General features: G+C 39.5%; 1 protein-coding gene across 1 annotated transcript in view; it reads right to left on the reverse strand.

Annotated features, from left to right (window-relative positions):
* Nucleotides 1-3,715: 3,715 nt before the first annotated feature.
* The window catches only part of LOC141799469 (chemokine-like protein TAFA-2), a 102,816-nt gene continuing 85,032 nt past the window's right edge, over nt 3,716-21,499 (reverse strand). The window contains exons 3-5 of the mRNA XM_074681712.1: nt 15,875-16,024; nt 10,581-10,705; nt 3,716-4,587 (exon numbers count right to left, since the gene is read on the reverse strand). Of these exons, the coding sequence (XP_074537813.1) occupies nt 4,576-4,587; nt 10,581-10,705; nt 15,875-16,024 (287 nt within the window). The 3' untranslated portion in view covers nt 3,716-4,575. The remainder of the gene's footprint in view (nt 4,588-10,580; nt 10,706-15,874; nt 16,025-21,499) is intronic.

The raw sequence follows: 21,499 nt of genomic DNA on the forward strand, positions 1-21,499 counted from the left end.
GGCCGAAACATAGGTTAAACTGCTCCGACCCAGCCCACATGCAGCAGTTATTCTGCAGTGGTCTGTTCAAACTCAAGAGTCTATCAACAAAATGAAGAGTAAGGTTACGTCAGCTCTGCTTGGTGAGGTTGTAGTTGGTTGATGGGCAGTGGTATGACAAAACCAGGTTTTACTCATGTCACAGATTACAGACATGTCGAGACACTGGGGTGTCAGCAAGGTGCATCATCTAGTTAGTAAAATTGAATACTGTGTGGAAGTGCTGAAAGTCGCTGTTGATCGAGAATCCGCTTGAGGCTGGCTGCAGAAAGACCGGAAGTCTCGTATACTTCCAGCCATAAAAACAGAGTTTTACAGCATTAAAAAGCGTATTTACAGCCTGGTTCAAATAAAAGCTTGGATGTTAAACGCTGATTTCACTATCGCTACACACTGTACGGTGTGTAGTTTTTTTTCTAACTCGGCGGTTAAGAAGTTATTAGGATCGTTTGATTGTCCAATCTGAGACACAGCTCAGGTCACGTGACTGGCAGGCGCCCTGTAGCTGTTTAAAAGGAAACTCACAGCCGGCGTCATAGCAAATGTGGCTGCGTCTGTGGATTGGCTTCATTTCACGGTTTCAGGAACAGACAGGTGACGTCGCAGAGACTACGTCCATGTTTTATTCAGTCTATGATTGTCAGTAGTGCTAGATGCAGCCTGGTGCTAAACTACAGTCCAAATTAAGTTTGCTTGTTGTCACATTTCAAACAATAGATTTACGTAACTATTAATGAATTCATTACCTTGTCACTTTGCATCCATAAAAAGTTGTCTGAAACAAAGAAAAGTAGTGTTAAAAATAATAATTGCCCTCCATTCATTTGCTTCAAAACAAATGCAACAACAAAAGTTACATCGTCGCTTCAGTGGTTGCTGGTGCCCATGGGAATTAGAGTCTTTGTCCCACAAAAACACGAGCTTTGCCAGATAGTTGTCACAGCTCCTTTAAACACAAGCTAAGAAAAGGGTGTTTCTTTTTTTTTTTTTTTTTTTTTTACTGTTAGGCAGCTTCATTTCTCTAACCTAATATCTTTAAATGTGAGCAATCCCAGAACGCCTTTTCAACACCACTGATTAACTCATTAATTTTGATACTCAAAGATGACAGCTAACATCAAGTTTTGTATCCATCGGCTCCACAGTATGAAAATAGCACAAGGAACTCTGATGATTCAGTGTGAAGCTCTGCTGGAAAGTTTCAGCCCTGCTGACCATGAAATATTCAGGGAGTGGTAACAAAACTGGAGTCCTCCACATGCAGCCTTGACCTGATCCAACCTCCTGTTAGAAAAATGTTTTTAATTCAGTGTCTGCAATTTTTTTACAACTCACTGCAAACAGGGATACTTCCAACAGCCCTGAAGGGTGCACTTAGGAGTACTATTAAAAAAAGTAGCCATGATCCCCCTTGGTGTGTCCTGAAAGGGGTCCTATCCGAAATCTTCAATTTACAAGTATTTTTTTCTAAGACCTTTGTAAAGCCAGTTGTTTTTTTTTTCCTTGAAAATTAGATTAGAATTTAAATCTGGTGCCACCAAAAGACCAGTAAGACCACCAAAAAGTTTTCAGAGACAGGGAAAATCTGATATGATATTTCTATAAGCATAGATGCAACTTATATAAGTGTGTGCTACCTATTTGTGCAAGACAATCCTTCTCAGATCACAATTACTGCTTAACATGTACCCAGTTTTTTTACATGATACTTTTTGTTGTTGTTGTTTTGGAGGCCAGAAATGCTGCTCATATGCTTTGTTGACTAGTTGCTGCTCTACCATTCAGATGCCACAAGCGAAATGACAGATGTCATCTTGCAGTACAATACAATTTGGCAGTATTTTGATAAAAGAAATGAAGATAAAGTTGTGTGAAGACTGTCTTGTGGCTTGACCAGGACAGTGCACAAACTGCACAGGTATGTGGACATTCACTGCTGATGTTTGCCACACCTGGAACCCTCAGACCATGTGATCTGTTTTCAGTTATGTTAAAAAAGTTATATTTAGAGTATCTTCTGAGTGTTTTCTTACCTTCAGACTCATCATGTTTTTTTACTCTGAAATTACATCATCATTAAATGTATTTCTGATGAAGCTAACTTGTATAAATTAAAATTAAATACACTACATTTTATCGATACACAAGACAGTTTGTGTTGGTATAAACTGAGCATCAGTAAACTTTGTATACTCCTTGTCGTTTGACTTGTGTTATCAGAAAAGAATAACGCCCCATTGGTGACGAGTACTTCCAAATATTAAAACTCATAGACAAAGCCTTGACTGTGGCAGTGAAATTTGTGATGTTAAAAAACGATCTGCATACTGACAAAATGCTAAAATACTCATCTGTGTATCATGTTTCACCAAATGTTAAAACCAGAGCCAAGACTTCATGCGCTAAGGCTGTTTATTTATCTCTGGCTGAAACGTGTTGCACACAATTACTTTCTTTCTTTTTCACCTGCTTTGGTTTTCAGCTGGTGAAACTTGACAATAGTACAGTTTTCTTCCATGAAAGTGTTTGTTTGCTGGCTACACAAAGGTCAGAAAATACCACACTCCAACTCTAACTACTTGATGAATTACCTATCTCTGGTACCGCCAACGAGGAACAGTTTCCTTTCTGGGGCTTTTTCTGTCTGTTACAAAATAGTTGTCAGTGCTCAGAGATGTGAGCAGAGGCAGGAAATAAAGAAACAAACAGTAAAGCAATTAGCGGGAATTATTGTTGTCATTCAAGGGGACAACAGAATAATACAAATAGTTACACATTTGTAATTTTTAGTTCCCTGTCGCTTGGAGGTTAGGTGGGAAATTAATTTTCACTTGTGTAACAGTGATTAAAGCTCCATGCATCCGTTGGGGAAAAATACAGTTCTTAGGCTTCTTTTAATCAGGACTGTGTGTGCTGTACATAGTGTAATATATGAGTCCTAACCATAGACTGTAAAGAAAAAATGTATGTCCACTTGCTCGGCTTGAAGTGAGGTCTCCACAAAAATTGCTCCCCCTGGTGGCTGGCTGCAGTATAGGTAAAAAAAAAATCCAGCTCTCCAGTCATTCCAGATGGGCTGTGGTCAGACTTTAAAAAATTAATACACTTTGTAGAAATGTTTCTCACGTCTGATATTTGTGGTGATTTGAAGATATTATTTGGCTGTCTTGTATTCAAGTCCTCTTTTTTCGGAATAGTTCCGTTTTCATTAGTTATATGAGGTTAAAAACAAGGCTTTACGTAACTAACGCTGATTGACAGCTGCCGTTCTCGTGTATTTTTTTCGGGGATTGTGAAATATGTCGGGAGGTAGAGTCAAGAAGTAATTAGACTCTTGAAAGAAAAAAATAATTATTATTTTTGTCACCCAGCTCCACTCAGATTCTCCCAGAATCCCTCACAGTCTCCACTGCGCAGACTTGCTCACAACTGCTACAACGGCTGCGCCTGTGACTGGGGTATTTTGGCTTCAAAACTGTACAATGATAAATGGCAGAGCCAGGCTGTCCACTCTATATACAGTCTATGGTCCTAACCTGGAGCAATTTAAAAAACTACCATGAAGATCCAAGTTTTTGGTGTAAATCTCTTAAAATGAATCAAAGAACTTGGGAAGAAAACATGAAGAGAACTGAGGAGCTTGATTTTTTCTTTTGAAAGGTTTTATTCATTTCATATAATACTGACACATGTACTCAATAGCGGTTAACAGGCGTTTAAAAACACAGATATTAAAACCATTAGAGCATCAACTCATCTTTAGCCCCGTTGATTCCATGGACCATTTTTTTAACGTTTACATGTTTCAATATACCATAACATCTACTTGGTATTAGTCTAATGTCACCCCTGAAAGGATTTTGTCCTTAATCAAAAACAAAAGAAAAGAGGAGACTGACAAACTGTCCTTCCATTTTAAAAAATACATGTGGTAAGCCACAAACTGTTCAAGGTAAAATAGTATAATGAAAGTGAAATCTGGAAAAAAAAATTGAAGAAGAAGAGCTTCGGTTCCAGATCTGAGAAACATTTTGACAGCATCAAGTGTGTCATGTGGCACAGTAAAATTTAAATGTGTCATTCAGTAAGATATGACAGTCTTACTTGATGCTTTCTCATCTTTTTTCTCTTGTGATATTGGTAATCTCCTTTACCCCCAGTATGCATAAAGACCACAACTAAGCCATAGACGTGAGATGAAGAATACAGATTTCTGTAAAGAAATTTGTTTTGCCTCCTAATCCAGGTTTGTGAAGTTCAGAGTTCATTGTTTTGATTCTGTTTTTGTTGTAGAAGTAAAGGATTGTGGGTGTTGCAGTCCTCTGCAGTTCAAGGACAAAGGACACTCAGTTGTGTTTAAGGAGAACAGTGTCAGAGTCCTGTCTCTGCAGCCTTCATATCCTCAGAAAAATAAAACAATAACTGGTTCCTCGTTGAAGTCCTTCTGAGAGGCTTTCCTTCACCACTGGTAGGTCCGTTGTGCTGTGTAAGTAACTCCACCACCATTTTGTTCTGCTCCCCAGGAAACAAACAAGACTATCGAGTCACCTGAAACAGAGAAAGAGGAAGAGGATTACTGGATGAAGTCTCCCAAAAAGTTTTGAGTCTGGCAAAGCATAAAACAGTAAAGGTCACAGAGCTTTGTATGCAGAACATGTCTGCTGAAAGTTTGCGAGGATGCAGTCACTGTCTCAGGCTGATATGAGGAAATCATAGGAAGTGATTGTGGTAACAAGAGCAAGGTTTGGCCCTGAAAGGTGTTAGACCCAGTGGGAAGTTTGTTCTGACCCTTTGATTTTCTGCCTTCCTTATATTTATCTTATATTTTAAATCACTGGTGATCTCACCAACTGCAATATCATCTTCACTTACTGTTGCAGCCTAGTTTCTTTGAATTTCACCTAATTATCATTAAAGTGTGCGTTTAAATAGATCTACTGGTGTGAGGAGTGAGTTTCACATGCATGTGTTTTGCAGCAGCTCTCTCTTCTTTGTCCGTTTCTTGTAATTTTTCGTCCTTTTTCCTCATCTTTGTATTCAGAGTGGGTCATCACTTTGTATGGTTCATTGTTGGTCATGGACACCAAACTTTTTGTGGCGTCAGTGATATTTTTACTACTTTTTCTCCCTTGTTTGTCTGGAGACCCTACATGTGACCATGGCTGCATTGTTTACATGTGAACTCAGCTGTTAGCAGCCTATAGCATGTCAGTGCTAACTGGTGCAAGGCCTGATGTCTTCCCACAAGGTGAGGAGGAGGAGGTGAGGATGACATGCTGGTTCTCAGGTGTGAGCTAAGAAGTGACGACATGGACCTGTCCTTCCATCCATCCTTATTGGGAACGTAAGATCTATCTTCAATAAGATGGACGAACTAGCTGTGCTAACCCAGCAACAGAGGGAATACCAGAGGGCTGAGTAGCATCATGCTATTCACAGACATGGCTAACAGAGCTAACATCACACACCATCGCCACATTGGAAGAGCTTCACCTGCTGTGAGCAGACAGGAAACAGAAACTGAACAGACTGCTGAAGAAGCTCAGTCCTGGACCCTGTGGAGGTGGAGGCTGGCTGAACTGGAGAATGATGGACAAGCTGTCATCATCTATTTTCTTATGGACCTTTTTGCACTTTCTCTACACTTTCTTACTTTTGTTTTCTTGATTGCTGCTGTGACTTCAATTTCGTTGTACTTGTTACGATGACAAAAAAGTCATTTTCTATTCTATTCTATTCTATTCTATTCTATTCTATTCTATTCTATTCTATTCTATGTACCAAAAATCATTAGCACAGTTTGGACTATAGGTAGACACTATGAGCTATAGCACCCTGGTAGAGCATCAACAGCAAAGTGGTTAGCATGGTCTCTGTCTTCTGGCAAACATCTAAAAAACACAGCTTGAAACATGGCAGTCAGCCCACAATGCCTTGCTCTCAGTGCCTGGACCTCTGCCATGTCATTTTGTCTGTTCGTCTAAATGGCTGCTCCTATCACTGGGTCTTGTCTCCTTTGTCTTTCTTTTCACTTTTTTTCTTGGTTTGTTTCTAGTGATTAGTGGATTTTTTTCAACCACCCAGGAACCAGCCCGGCACAAATCGCTGTAGAATTGTGAGCACTTGAGCTACACAATAGACCAGCACCTTTGATACTGTGCTTTTGTTTCCTGCATGTCTTCCTCTCTCATTGTCTTAACCGCTGCCATCTCCACTCACTCTCAGCACATGCATGTATTTCCTCTTCAGGGAGTCAGTCTTTTGTCTAACCAGGTGCCTGCTAACAGGCTGTGAAGGCCAACCATCACTGAGTGAGCTCAGAGGAGGGTTTGTCTCCAAGCTGGCAGCTTACACTCTGCTACTGTATCTGCTCTCGATGGCTCCAGGCCACCCTTCCAGAGCCCGCTCCCGTTGCCTTCAGGCATCTCCTCCTGTGCCTGATCAAAGAGTCTGCAGGCGATTGTTGTCACGCCAGTTCACTCTGCACACCACTGCATCACTGTGCCTGCTATGCTCTAAGGTGCTTCAAAGTCCCTTTAGGTGTTCATCCCTTGGCCTGTTCAAATATGCCTGTAGGTGGCAGACTCCTTGCCCAATTAGGAGGCACATTTACATAGTCAGATGTGGATTTACAAAGACGCAAATGCTCAAAAGTCTTCTCTAGAGGTCTCTTTAGGCGCATGAGTGCTACATTTTTTTATCGCATACACTAACGGCAGTAAGACAGATGTGCCCTTTACTTCCACATGTGTACACCCTGACTCAGTCACGTAAAGGCTGATGCACAGAAAGCAGGTTATTACAGGATAACGACCCCTACAGGATACTCAGCAACCATAAAAAGCAGCTTTTAACTGAGGTAATCAATAGTTTGACTCAGAGTTGCTTACATACGTTTTTTCTTCCAAAATGGAGTCACTATGAGTTATGGGTTGGAAATCCTGTTGTTCCTTTAAGCCTCTTTAATTATTAGTGATATTTTCATGATCGTAAAGCGAGGCAACAAATGCCAATCCACAAAATTATAGCAGCACCTGGTTGAGATTTTACATCACCAGCGTCCATGTATCTCAGTTACATTTTCTTTTTGATTCATCAGTCTTTAAATATTGTAATGTGTCATACTGTGCTACGTTCATTGTGTACTTCACAATGAATTCTTTTTTTCTCTCAACTGTTTTTGAAACTTTCTTGCTTTGACTTAATTTCTTTTTTTTTCTTACAGATTAAGATTAAGTATAAAAGCCTGTTAAACACAGTAGGGGTGAGCTGTAGAGAAATAGCAAACCATGTAATGCAATGATTGAAGAATCAGAATCAGGACTGTGTGATAAACTAAAGTAAATGATAAAAAGCCAGAGTGTTTATGTTAAAGACTCTGTGTGTGATTTTAGGTAAAACACATTCTCCTCCTGATTAAATGAGTCATTAATGCTCACTCTATAATTTTTCTAATAATATTAAATGTCTTAACAGAGTCCAACAAATATCAAAGCTTTTAAGGGTGAAGTAGAATAGAATAGAATAGAAGAAAATAGAATTAGAATATTAGAATAGAATATTACCTATTTATCATTTTAAAAAAAAATATTAAAAAATATTTTTTTACTGTCTTAATTCCTTAGTTTTTTGGGGGGGATTAGTTTTGATGGCAAACATGCTTTTATTTTGAAAAGGCACAAAATCTTCTTGTGCTGCAGCCATGTGTGTTCAGCTACAGGGCAATCTATTATCAGATTAGTAGATCAATGGTTTTAATAATTAACAACTACTTGACAAACATAACAGATGTTAGTTACAACACAAGCTGACATTAACCATTTTGTATCTTCCTAACTCTAGTGTCTTTTATTAGGTGTTGGAATCTTTAAAAAAAAAAAAAAAAAAATATATATATATATATATATATATATATATATATATATATATATATATATATATATATATATATACATACATACATACATATAAATAAGATTTTCATATTTTGCTGATTTCGACCAAAAGTCTTGGTAAAAGCTTTGCCACTAGCAATGCACTGCTATGTCTCAGCTGTCTGCTTTGAGAAATTTAAAAAAAAAAAAAAAATAGATAACAGGAATTGACCAATCACAATCAAGTATTCAACAAGGGTGTTATAAACAAGAGTAAGATATGGACAGCTTTTGTCTTATTTTTGTATAATTAGTTCTTAAATGATGTAAAACCTGTTTGAAACCCACTGCACATCTGTCCAATAGCTTTGTCCAATTGTTTCTACAAAAGAAAAAAGTGTTTTCAGAGTAAAAGAAACTCTCGCCTTAAGATATTGATGGTTCTCGCAGACTGCCACTGCTGTTTAGTGTTGATGTAAGCTGGCGCGAAAAATGCACGCGCCGCCGACACTCTGTCATTTGTTTGTTAGTGCGTTTATATGTGACTGTGTGTGCATCTACACACGCACACACACACACACCCACACACACACACACACACACACACACACACACACACTCTTGCCTTGCAGTCTATGACAGCTCAGTGGCTTGGCAGCCCGGCCGTGTCTGTCTGCTCATCCATATGATATTATTTGGCATTGATCGGGCTGTCTCCCACCCCCGCCCTCTCTCCTCCCTCTGCCCTCCTCCTCTCCTCCTCTCCTCGACTCCCAGCCAGGGAAGGATGAGGACAGCCAAACCCTCTTTTGTCTTACTGCCTGCTCTTAGCATCCAGACACAAACATAAGCTCTCTGTCTGCTGACCGGTTCCACTCTTCTCGTTTTCAAGTATTTTCTTTTTGATTTTTATTTTATCTGCTTATCTATCTACCTATCCGACTTTTCTTTTCACTTAACTCTTGTTATGTTGTCTTCTCTATTCATCTCCCCTAACTCTATGCTCTTCATGTCTTTCTCCCTCATCTCTCCCTTTCTTTGTCGTCAATTTCAATTTACGAGCCGGTCTTAATGGGACTTTAAGGGAACGTTCGATGCTATTGATCTGGATGCCTGCGCATCTTGACCCAGGCATACCACACCATAGGAGAAAAAAAAAGTAATTCCTCTCATCATCAGGCAAACACATCAACTAACACGCTCATATTAGATACACACACATACTCACAGATCATTGATCAAAGACCTGAATGCAAGAGACAGAAAATATTTGTGCTCTTTCAAACCACGACAGAGTCAATGAAAACGCGATGCCTGGATGAGAGTGATCTACTTTGATCTTGTGCAGGGAATTATAAATGCATACTTTGGGCTTGCTCAAAATGAGAAAGAAAGATCAGATTTCTCAACAGGTTTTTAAAATTACATCAGCTTCATATCTGACTACTTACTGTGTGTATCTCTCTGAACTTATGCCTGTCACATACACTTTTTTTGTTGTTGTTGTCTGTCTCTCTGAAGTTAGCCATGCATTTGATAAGTTCACTTGCACTTCTGAGCAGACATCACACATTTGGGTACAGCGGCAGCTCCTCCAGAGCTGAGAATAAGAGGATGGGCTGTTGGGAGACGGTGGAAGTGTTACTTGAGGGGGTGAAATCCACTTTGCTAGGTGAGAGGTGAGCAGGAGGAAAAGCAGAGGAAGGAATTCTTAATCAGCTCAGCGTATAGGAGACCATCTCTGAGTGTTTTAGAGAAAGAGAGAGCCGAGGAAAGAGGAGAGCCCGTGTGATTGAAGCTTTTCTCATCCCTCTCTTTTTACCCGAGGAGAGGCACTCTCTCCCCCTCAGACCACGCCTTCGATCAATTATTTAGGCAGAAAACAAAGGTCTGCACCCAGCCATGAATAATGGAAGGTGAGAAGGGAGAGAGAAGGATGGAGGGTTAGAAACAGAAACACACAGTGACATGGGGTGAGTCTCGCACAAATTCTCTCCTATGACAGACAGCCAAGGGCCCTGCTCAGGTCACGCCACTGGAGGGGGGCTAACAGGTGCCAATGGGGGCAGAGAAGAAACATATATTATGTACATCCTCACCTACACACACACAACGCTCAGATAAGGACAACATGCTCGAATCAGGAATGCTGTTATGGTAAAATCAGAGGATGACACTGCCCAAGTGTTTACAAGCGTGTATAGTGTTGTGAATCTGATGTGGTGAGATGTTTCTGTATCGAGGCAGATGGCATGCCAGTCAGACGCAGTGAAACAGGGCAAGTGGGAGTGAAGGGAATTGTAATGTTCTCCCTGCCTCTGTGTGTGTGTGTGCATGTGCATGTGTAATTTGCCTAGTTCCTGTTGGCCTTGTTTTCTTCAGAGATTTATTTGATGTTAGAACCAAAATGGGCGGATGGGGGAAAGCAAAAACAGGAGAATTTGGGTGAGAAAAAGAATGACATACAAGAGGAAAAATAGAAATAAGTAGGGGATAGAGACAAATAAGCCAGGATGGAAATAGAAAGAGGACAGCGATATAACAGGATGGAGATGGAAGTGGGTCACTTGTGGTGGGTCTGGCTGTGTTTGTGTGAGACATGAGTGGTGTGTTTGTGTTGAGAGAGGCAACAGATATCCAGGAAAGGGGGATTATGTGTGCACAAACCTTTGTGGTCTTGACTTTGTTGCCTGTGCTGCAGCTCCAGCCAGTGAGGTCTGGCAGAACCTTACACTCCTCTCCGTCCATACAAGGCTGCATCTGGCACCACCATTTCTGAGCTACAATAGAGGCTGGAGGAAGAGAGAAGACAGAAATTCTGATGAAGGAAAAACCTTGGTTGTTATGTATGTAGTGCTGTGTTGTTTTTCAATCAAATCTAGCCTAAGTTTAAAAGAAACACCTAAAACCCTGCTACAGAGCATGTTGATTCTTGTGACTCTTCAACCACTGCCTTTCACTGGAGTGAGCTGTGGGAGTGGGCTCATGGAGATGGACAGTGGATTTTGTGCAGTAAAATCAATAAATGGTGGAAATTTAAATTCAGGAGCATCACAATAAAACTAATGAAAATCCAGATGATAAAAGTTGCAGCTCTGGGTTTTGAAGTATGTCCAAACAGTTTGGATTTGTCATTACTCCCTTCAGTTGTTACTTTCCTCACATGCCAGATTTAGATTTAAAAGTCTTGGTTATTATTTTGTCTTTTTTAAATTTTATTTGGTGTCTAAACACATAGCAGCGTGATTGGAGGATGCATCATCCAGCCCATCTCTGGGGTTTAAAAACTCATTTTTTAGTTGTTAGTCTTTTGACCCACAGTGTGGCCAACCTATTTTTGTGATTGAAAATTGAACAGGGATTAAAATGCTTTCTCTTTATTTATAACAAGGATATAAAGTGTCTACAATAAAAGTGTGTAGAAATTCAAGCCATGTCAAATTGCCTTAAGAAACCCCTGAATCTGTCTGTAAACTGCTCAAAAAAAAAAAAGATTAAAAGAAATAAAAGAGGAAGAGAAGGGGGGTTTGCATGCCAGGGCCTTGGAGAGACATCAGCTTAAAAGAAGCATGTGAGAAAAATTGGATTATTTCTAAGGGGCCATAGGTACAATCTGGAAAAGGGAGTGTTTTTCCAGGACAAAGACTTAGGGGCCGTTTATACGACAATGGTTGTGTTGTGTTTCAGCCTCGCATTTACACTGAAACAGCGATTTTTCTGAAACGCTGCAGACACTGTTGTCGTGTAAACAGCAAGCCGGCGTTTTCAGTGGAAACGATGACGTCACACTTCACTTCGCACGAGCGCATACAACAGGACAACAGTACCATTGTTACGATCGTCACGAACTACCGTGTTGTGCTTAATCTGCTGTATCTGCTGACTGTCCTTCAACAAAATGTGCATCTGTTGCTCCACTTTTTAATTTAGTATTCCCCATTTTACCAGATGACCGGCTCAGCTCTACCTTGGCGGAGATCTCTCAAAAGTGGCTTCTTGACAAGACAGTTATAGCACCACCTACAGGCCTGGCATGCTTACTACAGCGTTTTCAGTCTGTCAGCGTTTCCGTGTAAAGGCAGATTTTTGTCACTGCGTTTTCACTGTGTTTTAGTGTTTTCAGATAAAACGTTGTCGTGTAAACATGGCCTCATTTTCCCATCATTACTAGCACCCACTGTGAGGACAGGGTCTTACCAAGGTGTGTGTTTGTATTAAAGCAAATGAATGGAGAGTAGGTCTTTTTTCACACTATTTTCTTTGTTAAGACAACTTTTTACAGGATACAAATTGAGGAGTTAGTGTTGTTATTAATAGTAATGTGAATCCATTGTTTGTACCCAAGTGTAGTACCTGGCTTCATTTAGCTCAGTGCTCTGAGACGCATCTGTGACTTGTAGCATTAGCAAATTCTAGTTATGTCCTATCAGTGCTCATCTGCTCACAAAAACCTCACCAAGCAGAGCTAATGTAACCTCACTCTTCATTTTATTGATAGACTCTAAAGTCTGAACAGACCACTGCAGAATAACTGCTGACTGTGGGTTGTAATGAACATTATCACAAACAGCTTAGCTTGTGTTTTAGCCTGTGCTCCATCACTCTCTTGTTTAGCTTTCTTCTGCTCTTTTGACCTTTATCTACAGAATAAATTCAAGGAATTGTTTTCAGCAGAGAAAAAGGACAGATTTCTCCTCTCACTGCTGAACTTTGCTGGCCGGCACGTTGTTGCTATGGGAAGTCTACGTGCAGTAAATCAATGAAATAAGCAGAAGGAAACTTTTAATTAATTTGTTGCAAAAATAATAAAAAGGGAAGTTTTGTAAAAGCAGCAGCAGGGTGGACTATATTTCATTTGATCAACAGTAAAGTACAAACACTCATACACTGTCAGGTTTTGTTATGAACCCTAAGAGCAGAGAGAAAAAGGCCTGCAGGGATGACATCTGTGGTTTCATAAAGTGCCAGTCTTCAGTCATTCATAAGAATTGTCAGCACTGCTGTGAAACAAAAGCTCATTTGTGTGTAAAAGCCCAGATAAACATTTGGCTCTACAGAATCAACCTTTCATTCACTGTCAACAAAGCAGCTCCGGAAAGATAACATTTCTGCCGATTATAATATTTTCTGTAACAATTCATGTTGAGAATCCTTTTATATTCACAAAACACTGACTGAAGTACTCAATAAAACAGCAGGAATACCTAATTTTCCTTTTCATGGAGCATTTTCACTATTCTGTCTTTTAGTAAAGAGGCAATTATGATACATTAGAATTCACTTTATTAAATTTTTACATGTTGGAATTATTTGCTTGGTTAGGAAGCACAGATTACTCTGTCTGTTCAGAGTAGCTCAGATTTCAGCAGCTTTAAACTTTACAGTTTATTTGGGTAATAGCCAGGCTCGGCATTTCATTAAATTTTAATTGCTGTGTTAGCTGTGTAACCCTTTGACGTCTCCGCTTTTAAATTTCCCTGAATTCATCTCAAAAACATAAATGAAAGAGGCTGTGTTTGTAATTTATTGAGCTCTTGGCATAAACTGCAGGAAAAAGCTTTGTAAACAGAAAAGAAAGAATCAAACATCGCTTTGTCTGATTCTGCTCTAGTCAGTTCTGTTAACTGGCCACAAGGACACCTGCACTGTTTATGTGCCAGGTCACAAAAATACTGCCAAGAGAGCGTTTACATCTTCTTTACAACTGTTGAATCAGAGTTACTGTTGTCAGAGATTGGTTTCATGACTGTTTTCAGAGCACACACCAAAATAAACTCAACTCCAGCATTATCAGTCAGCCTTTTCAGTCTTCATTTTAAGGACGACCAAGCAGAACTCCATAAGTGAAGCCGAAATATTTAGACTGATTCAGAGCAACTGCCTGCTATAGGGGTTATGGGTTATAAGCTCTGTGTTTTCCTTGGTTTTTTGATCTTTACAGTAAGAACTTGAGGTGTTAATTTAACTTGCGAATTCTCATTTGGCTCACCAACAGATCAAAGCTCAATAGCTTCAAAATATCAAATGATATCACTTAAACAGCAAAAAAGAAGAAGAAGAATTTTGAGATAATCAAAATGAATGAACAATATCCATATAAGACCACATTTTAATATTGCTCACACCACTGACACAGAGAAAGTCCTTTAACTTAGATCAACATTTGTTATTACTCTCCATAGTGACAAAAGGCAACATGGTCTTCTCCCAAAAGTTATAAATACCTAAAATAATATTATTTCCTCTTACGATCATTTCTAAAGGTATCAGGGAGTGAAAAGATAGTAAAAAAAAATTAAGATACCAGAAGATCTTGAAATGTGCTTAAAATAAAAATCAAATCAAACTAAAGGAAGTTAGGATAAATCCGTTAAAACACCCAACTAACATCTGTCAGTGATACATTTCACCACTTTTTAGTTGTCAATACTAGTTGTTGACTGTTTCATTTGCCTCATTACCTGTGTCCGTATTTTTACCCTGAATAGAATAGAGTCACATAATTCTGTCGGGGCTTGTCCCTCATTTAAAAACCAAAAACAGCTCATTAGCTCATTATGCTCTCAGTCTCTAGTCAAGGTTTAATGCCAGCCTCTATTGTCTAACTTTGCTTTAAAGTGCTTGTCTTTGTAGCTTATTGAAGCCAACACCTGGGCTGCATCCCAACAATACCATTTAGGTTCACTACAGTCTAGTTTGTCTCTGAGATTCAGAGGTAGACTTCATGTGGTCCTCCAGACATTCCTTCAAAAAGACTAATTCATGGTGTTTCAAACTGAGTTGTTGAAGAAAACTCAAGAAGGGCATCATGAATCCAGACAGTGTAGCATCCATGTACATTCAGTCTGACAATGCATCCAGAAACACCTATGTCTTTCCAAAAGACCATGTAAGTAGAGGTTTTATTAGAATGATTTAGTATTAATGGGAAAGAAGAGAGGATCTTTGCACAAAATAACCCTGAAAAATTGCAAACTAATAAATGGCACTACAATTCTTTCCATTGGGTTTAAAAGAAAAAAAGTTTTTTGTTGTTTTTTAAAGGAGTGGTATCCACTTAGTCAATCTTATCCTCTCTGTAACTACCTCTGACAGGCCACTACACAGTGAAGGACACTTTACAACAGGAGTAAGGGCCAGTGGGTTGGAATTGGATACTCTTGGAATTATGTACGGTACTGGTGGGCACTTGAAGGACTGCTTAAGCACTGAAAATGTCAGCAGAGTTAACTATTCTCTGCCCAAACTGAAAGCGTGAATGTTGTGGATTGCTTGAAACACTGTGATTTTGAACATAGCAAGTCAGCTGGAAAAGGTCAGGTCACTCTGAGCTGATGTTCAATGTTCCCTGTCAATCTAAAAAGTCTGTCAGTCTCTCATTGGTTTCAAAGGCAAAAGCTGGTAACGTTTATCTGTACAGTTCAGTTTGATACCTACAAGGCCAGCCAGTCCAAGACGACTTTCAGATCTTAACAGAAATGTTAAGACTACTGTTAAGACTACTGTTGTTTAACACGACAATCCTTGGATCACACACACTACATGATTCTGTGAGACTTCTAGACCACATACAGTGATGGCCAAAACTGTAAGAAAACCTGGCAGATCAACAGTGTTTTGCCTCAAAAGCATGATCATTAAGCATGCAGATGGTGCCTCTAAGCACATCAAATGTCAAACAAAGTAAGTGCCACTGTATTTTTTTTTCTTTTTTCTATATTTACTTTTAAATGTAATATTTTGTTTGTCCACATTTTGCAGCAGTTACAGCAGCATGACTCTCTGACATTTCCCCAAGAACTTCAACGCTAATGTTGCCAAATGTTTCCTTTAAATGTACATTACATCTGTCCATTTTATTTCCCAATTCATCCATTATTTGCTGGATGGGGTTGAGGTCCGCAGGCATCATCTGAAGTTAAAAATAAGATGTAAACAGCCATATTATAAGAGGTACATACCGTCAACACAGGAGGGCATTGCTCGAGTGGTGCCAGCAACCTGCCCAGGGAAGCAGGAGCATTTGACTGTCTGGGATCTCTCCTCGATCTTGTTCTTATTGCAGCAGCGATGGGCAGCGATCACCTCACACGTCCCTGCTTTCACATGCACTAAAACACAGAAGAACACACATAGTATAACATTAAATACTTAGTGCTCTAGAGCCTTCACATCCAATCAAACATGTGCTGTGCTGTAAGGACCAATGAACCACTGTTTAAGTGTGACATTTTTCAGCAAGAAACTGAAACAAGACTAATAAACAGATCACATATTGACTACAAAGGACTGAACCATTGGGCAAATTTACAGGCATCATTTATTCAGTATTCAGGATGGGAAAGCCTGAAGTTGCCAAAACATCATTCTCTGTCTCATCCTCATATCAAGAAATAGAGACTGTGAAATAAAGGGTGATATTGGATCAAATCAGTGTTGATACTGGCTGATTTCAAAGTTGAGTTAATGGTACATCTCAGTGCATCATCTACATTTGATGGAATTACAGAGTGTGATTCTATGGACTTGAGTTTCCCAGTTTCAAGTGCAAATTTTAAGTATTAGTGCATGTAAATGACATTATCCTGATTTTACCAACAGGAAACCGTGGCAGGTATTCAAGAGCATCTTACACCTGAAGCGATGACGAAACCAAGTTTTGTCTCTTAATAACAAAAGAATTGAACACAATTTAAGAAAAATTGACCCCCCCCCATCAAATCACAGACCTATTAGGGTCTGTGGTAAAGAGGCTACTGCACACCAGGATCCCAGCACATACTATGAAGCAATTCAGGTCCCACTGGAAGTTACTGAAGAAACGTTAAACAAGACATGTATGTAAACAAATGAAGTGACCTCAAACAATTTTACAAAAAGCAAAAATGCAGAGAAAAAAATCTGCATTTACACGGAAACACTGAGGGACTGAAAACACTGTATTAAGCATGCCAGGCCTGCAGTTGGCGCTATAACTGTCTTGTCTAGAAGCAGCTTTTGGAAGATCTCTGACAAAGTAGAGTTGGGCTGATCACCTGGTGCACTTGCGAATGCAAAGTGCAAAAGTGGAGCAACACATGCACATTACGTTAAAAAAATCAGGTAGATTCAGTGGATTAAACAGCACAAGCACAACATGGCAGCCTGCGACGATTGTTACAATGGTACTGTTGTACCGTCCATGCGCAAAGTGGAGTGTGACATCAGCGTTTCCACTGAAAACGCTGGCCTGCTGTTAACACGACAAAAGTGGCAGCAGCGTTTCAGGAAAAAATCCACTCTGGAGGCCGTTTTGTGAACAGCCTCTTAGTAAGACACCTGGTCACCATTCGTTGCCTACCACAACAGTCCAAGGTGCTGATGTCATCTTTTTTTGCTGAGATGTTAAGCCTTTACATGTCCTCAGTATGTTTCACTAAGGAAACTCACTAGATATGCAACATTAACCTTTCTATAATATTTCTGATGTTTTGATAATATTGATAAAAACACCACACAGTTATAAAAAAAAAAACTAATACATGATGCCAGACTAAACACTGATAATAATCATAATAAAAAATATATTCTGATTATGACTCAACCATCAGGTTGTCATGGGTCATAACAGATCTGTTTATCTGTCTGTTTTATGCACTGATGCATGCACAAACAAAACTATGCCCGTAAAACAAACACTTTCTGTTACATACGCTCACACAGAGAATGATGATTGCAGTAAATATGGAGGTCCTTCTTTTCACGCCATGCGAGCTGAGCCAAAAGCTGTTTCATTGTTAAGGGAACCTTTACAGGAACTGTTGTCATTCTGCAAACCCAGGGAATAAAACAGTTTAGTGGAATATGTGAAAAAAAATATATATATATTGTTGTTTGTGTTTTACAACACAGATTTATTCAGATGGCACAGCATACTATATGGGCACTTGCTGCAATACTAATTAATGTGTGTAGCTGCTTCTCTTCCGTAACTACCACTTTGTGTGCACATTCATAAATACACACTTCAATCAGACAGCCCTGTGGTTAATTAACAACAAGCCCACCCTGAGCACTGATGTCCCTCAAGTCTCCTTAGAGAGAGGGAACAAAGAAATCACTCTACATATGAAGATTTTGATGTCGACACATGGTCCTTCCATTGCAGCCTTTCATTAAGTGCATGAAAATGCCAAGGAGACATAATGAGCCCTTACAGAGGCACAGTGCATCCATAAAACTAGATGTGTACATGTCATACTGACTTTGTAGACCCTCCTTGTCTTTAGGGAAGCTCATCATTGAATATCATTGCTAGTAAACACATCTATGTGTATCAGTGAAAAGTGTTTCATGTGAGAGTCAAAGTCTGTGGGCTTTTAACACTGTTGTTAGAAGTTTTCACTATTTCCATAACAAAAGAGTCAACAAAGGAAGTGCACTGCGTAGGGATGAAACTAAAGTAGCAAACAATGGCTGTGCTCTGTCTAAAGAGTATTTACTGTGGCAGGATGAACTGAACAAGCCAGTATGAGTATATTTAACAGACTAACAGAGATTTGAAAAGTTCTTAATTTGCTCGGTTAATGAGAAAAAGACAAAAGCAGCCATCCTGCAAAGCCCAGTCCAATTACCATCTCAGTGAGGAGCACATTATGACATCACACCCACTGTGTCTGTCTCTCATCATTCTGTCATGGCTCTAGTTTCCTGGTTTGATCCACTACTAGTGTGGCCAAAGGATAGAGTTGCTGGATGATTGATCCATCCATCTGTTTCTCTATCAGTCCAACTCTTTACTCCTCTGAGAAATGTCCCATGAACAATAAAACAGATTGCCTCACAATTAGGTGTTTACTCCCAGGAATACCAATACCAGTGAAGTAAGTGATCCACTGACTTTTTCTTTTATCATCACCATCAGGTATTGATCAATATTTATTTATGAATTTAATTTTCAACACTGTATTCTGATAAGGACATGGGCACGAGGACATAATGGAATGTTATTGGTAATTCCCTCAATCAATAAGGAATAAAACTTACTGTCACACATTTTACAGCTTGTTTCTTTGTTTAAAGTAAAGTTCTGATTATTTTTTTCAATATCACAAATCCCTTCATTTGATTTAAAATTTCAGTTTCAAAATAGGAAAAGGCTTACAAATCTAAATATCAAAATAAAGGAAGATGAAACTGTAACATTTTTTCTTAGCAATGCCCATGACCACACACTGGGAATAAAGAGAGGCTGTGAGCTGAGCTGCTACTTTACCCCAGGTTGTTTCAAGGTGTTTACCCTTGGCTTCAAGATGGGTTCTTATGATATTTATTGTTCACCATTCACTCCTGCACTCTTCAGCAGAGCTCAGTTCAGTTGTCAGTTCCTCTGTGCCCTTGGATGCCTGTGTCATGATACCTGTTCCTACTCATGTTGCACCTGTAGTATTTGGCTTTGCCTTAGTAGAGCAGTACCGAGCATTGTAGAAAGCATCGCAGAGGTTAGGCTGAGGTTTTTACTGGGGGAATTTAAAAGTTCATTAAGGCTGAATTACAGCGTGTCATGTTAATAGATGGCAGTCAGTCTCCAGTATGGCCCATGTTGTTAAATAAATATGAGCTGAAGCCATATGCAAGGATGGTGGATGATTTTGGCAACGTTAAATAGTGATGGCTATAATTGTCTTACTTTATTTTATGAATACTCTTAATTTTAGCTGTCTCATTAGCTATATAAGGTATAAATCTTTGAATTCATTTCAACAACTTTTTCCTCTATAACTACCAGTTACCAGGCAGTAGACAACTTGTTTAAGAAAGTGTTTTACCAAAGACTTTCTTTGCTCAATGTGTATAAGAATTCACCTTAGACTAGTCCATTGTGTGTTTGGATTCGGATTTTAAAACTCAGATTGCTAATAAAGAAAAAAATACATGTACTTCAGAATGCAACCCTCTGTATTTCATCAATGGCATACCTATCTTGCCTTCCTTGTAATCTGCCTTTAACACTTTATCCATCCCATCCTCCTCTTCATGTTCTTCATCCATCTCACCTCGTCCTACAGCTATTTCACAAATGACCTGCCCTTTTCTCAATCTCTCTCTGCCACTCCAGCACTTTTTCCTCTGCACAGCAAACTCAGCAGGCTAGCAGGCCATTATCCTCAATCACAGGCCCTAAATCCCAGAATTTTTACACCTTCTGTAATGTGTCCTCCCCTGTCTCACCTTGCCTTACCTCCCTCTTCCCCATGACATCTCTCCCTTTCCTGTCCATCCGTGGCATGAAGGCTCTTCCTCTTTTAGCAGAGCGATGTCTTTACCTCATTTACTAGGCATGATGTGATCCTAGCACATTAACAGATGGACAGATTGTCCAGACTTTGAACAATTCATGCCAGTTTAAGTGTAAGTGTGTGTATGGTTTCGCTGCCACATACAAATCACTGAGTTAGCGCTTGGTCCCAGCGGGGCACTGCTTAAAATGTCACTCTACCTTTGGGGGCATCTTTCTCTGTCTCTCTGCCTCTATCTCTCTTTCCCTCCTTCTTTATTTTTTTCTACTACAAACTCTGTGTAGAACCTGCAGATATATCCATGTAAACTGCACAAAAAACCTGTCCATTTTATCTATTGTGATTTCCTTTTTTTTTTTTTTTTACCAATTCCACATCTGGTGTCAGCTCATACCTGGAATATCAGGTATCTCCCCAGTTTCTCCAGGAAGTCTAAATGGATTTTCTTAACGCATGAGATTTACAGTTTGCAAGAGAATTTTGGGCCTTTCATGTGATCCATGAACTGTTTGATGTATTGGAAAAGAGTCATGTCAAGCCACAACTTGCCTGGCTACTTCTGTCCCATCACGTTCCACCATATCACCAAGTCATGCCAACTCACTTTACATCAACTAGCACTATGTCATGCCACATCATATCATGCTACATAAAATCTCTCCAGATCACATCGCACTACATCAAGTCACACCATATCATGTCACACCAAATCAACTTGTGCTACATCAAATCACGTTATATCAAATCATGACATGAATTTTCTTTACTTTTCTTTTTCTTTCTCTTTTGGTTTGGTTTGGTTGCTAAGCACCTCTTGAGTGGCTTGAGCAGCTCTCTCTGTTCCTCTTTTTTTCTTGCCTTTTTGGGCATCCATGTATTTGGAGCCTGTCATTCCTTTTTATGGCTAAATTTTTTGGCCATTGGCACCTAACCATTTATGTTTGCAGTGGTGTTTTTACTAATATTGAGCCTATGTGTGTTCAGAGACACACAAACTCATCTGTCAGCGGCCTCTAGCATGTTGATGCTAACGGGTGCTAGGCTCAATGTTTCTTGCGAACTAGGGGGAAGGAGGCAAGGACAACATGCTGATACAACAGTGTGAGCTAAAAAGACTTGACATCTATCTGTCCTTCCATCCATTGTTATGGGGAAAATATCACCATTAAAAAAAAACAGAGGGCAAAGTAGCGTCATGGTATTCACAAACACAGCTAATGGAGCTAACTCTGGACACAAATGCCACATTGTAGGATTTAATGTGCTGTGAGAGGACAGGATACAGTAGAAAGGTGGAGGTGGTGTTTG

Source organism: Halichoeres trimaculatus, unplaced genomic scaffold (assembly GCF_033239565.1).
Source record: "Halichoeres trimaculatus isolate MK-OKI-2021-1 unplaced genomic scaffold, fHalTri1.1 fHalTri1_scaffold_11, whole genome shotgun sequence".
NCBI lineage: Eukaryota > Metazoa > Chordata > Actinopteri > Labriformes > Labridae > Halichoeres > Halichoeres trimaculatus.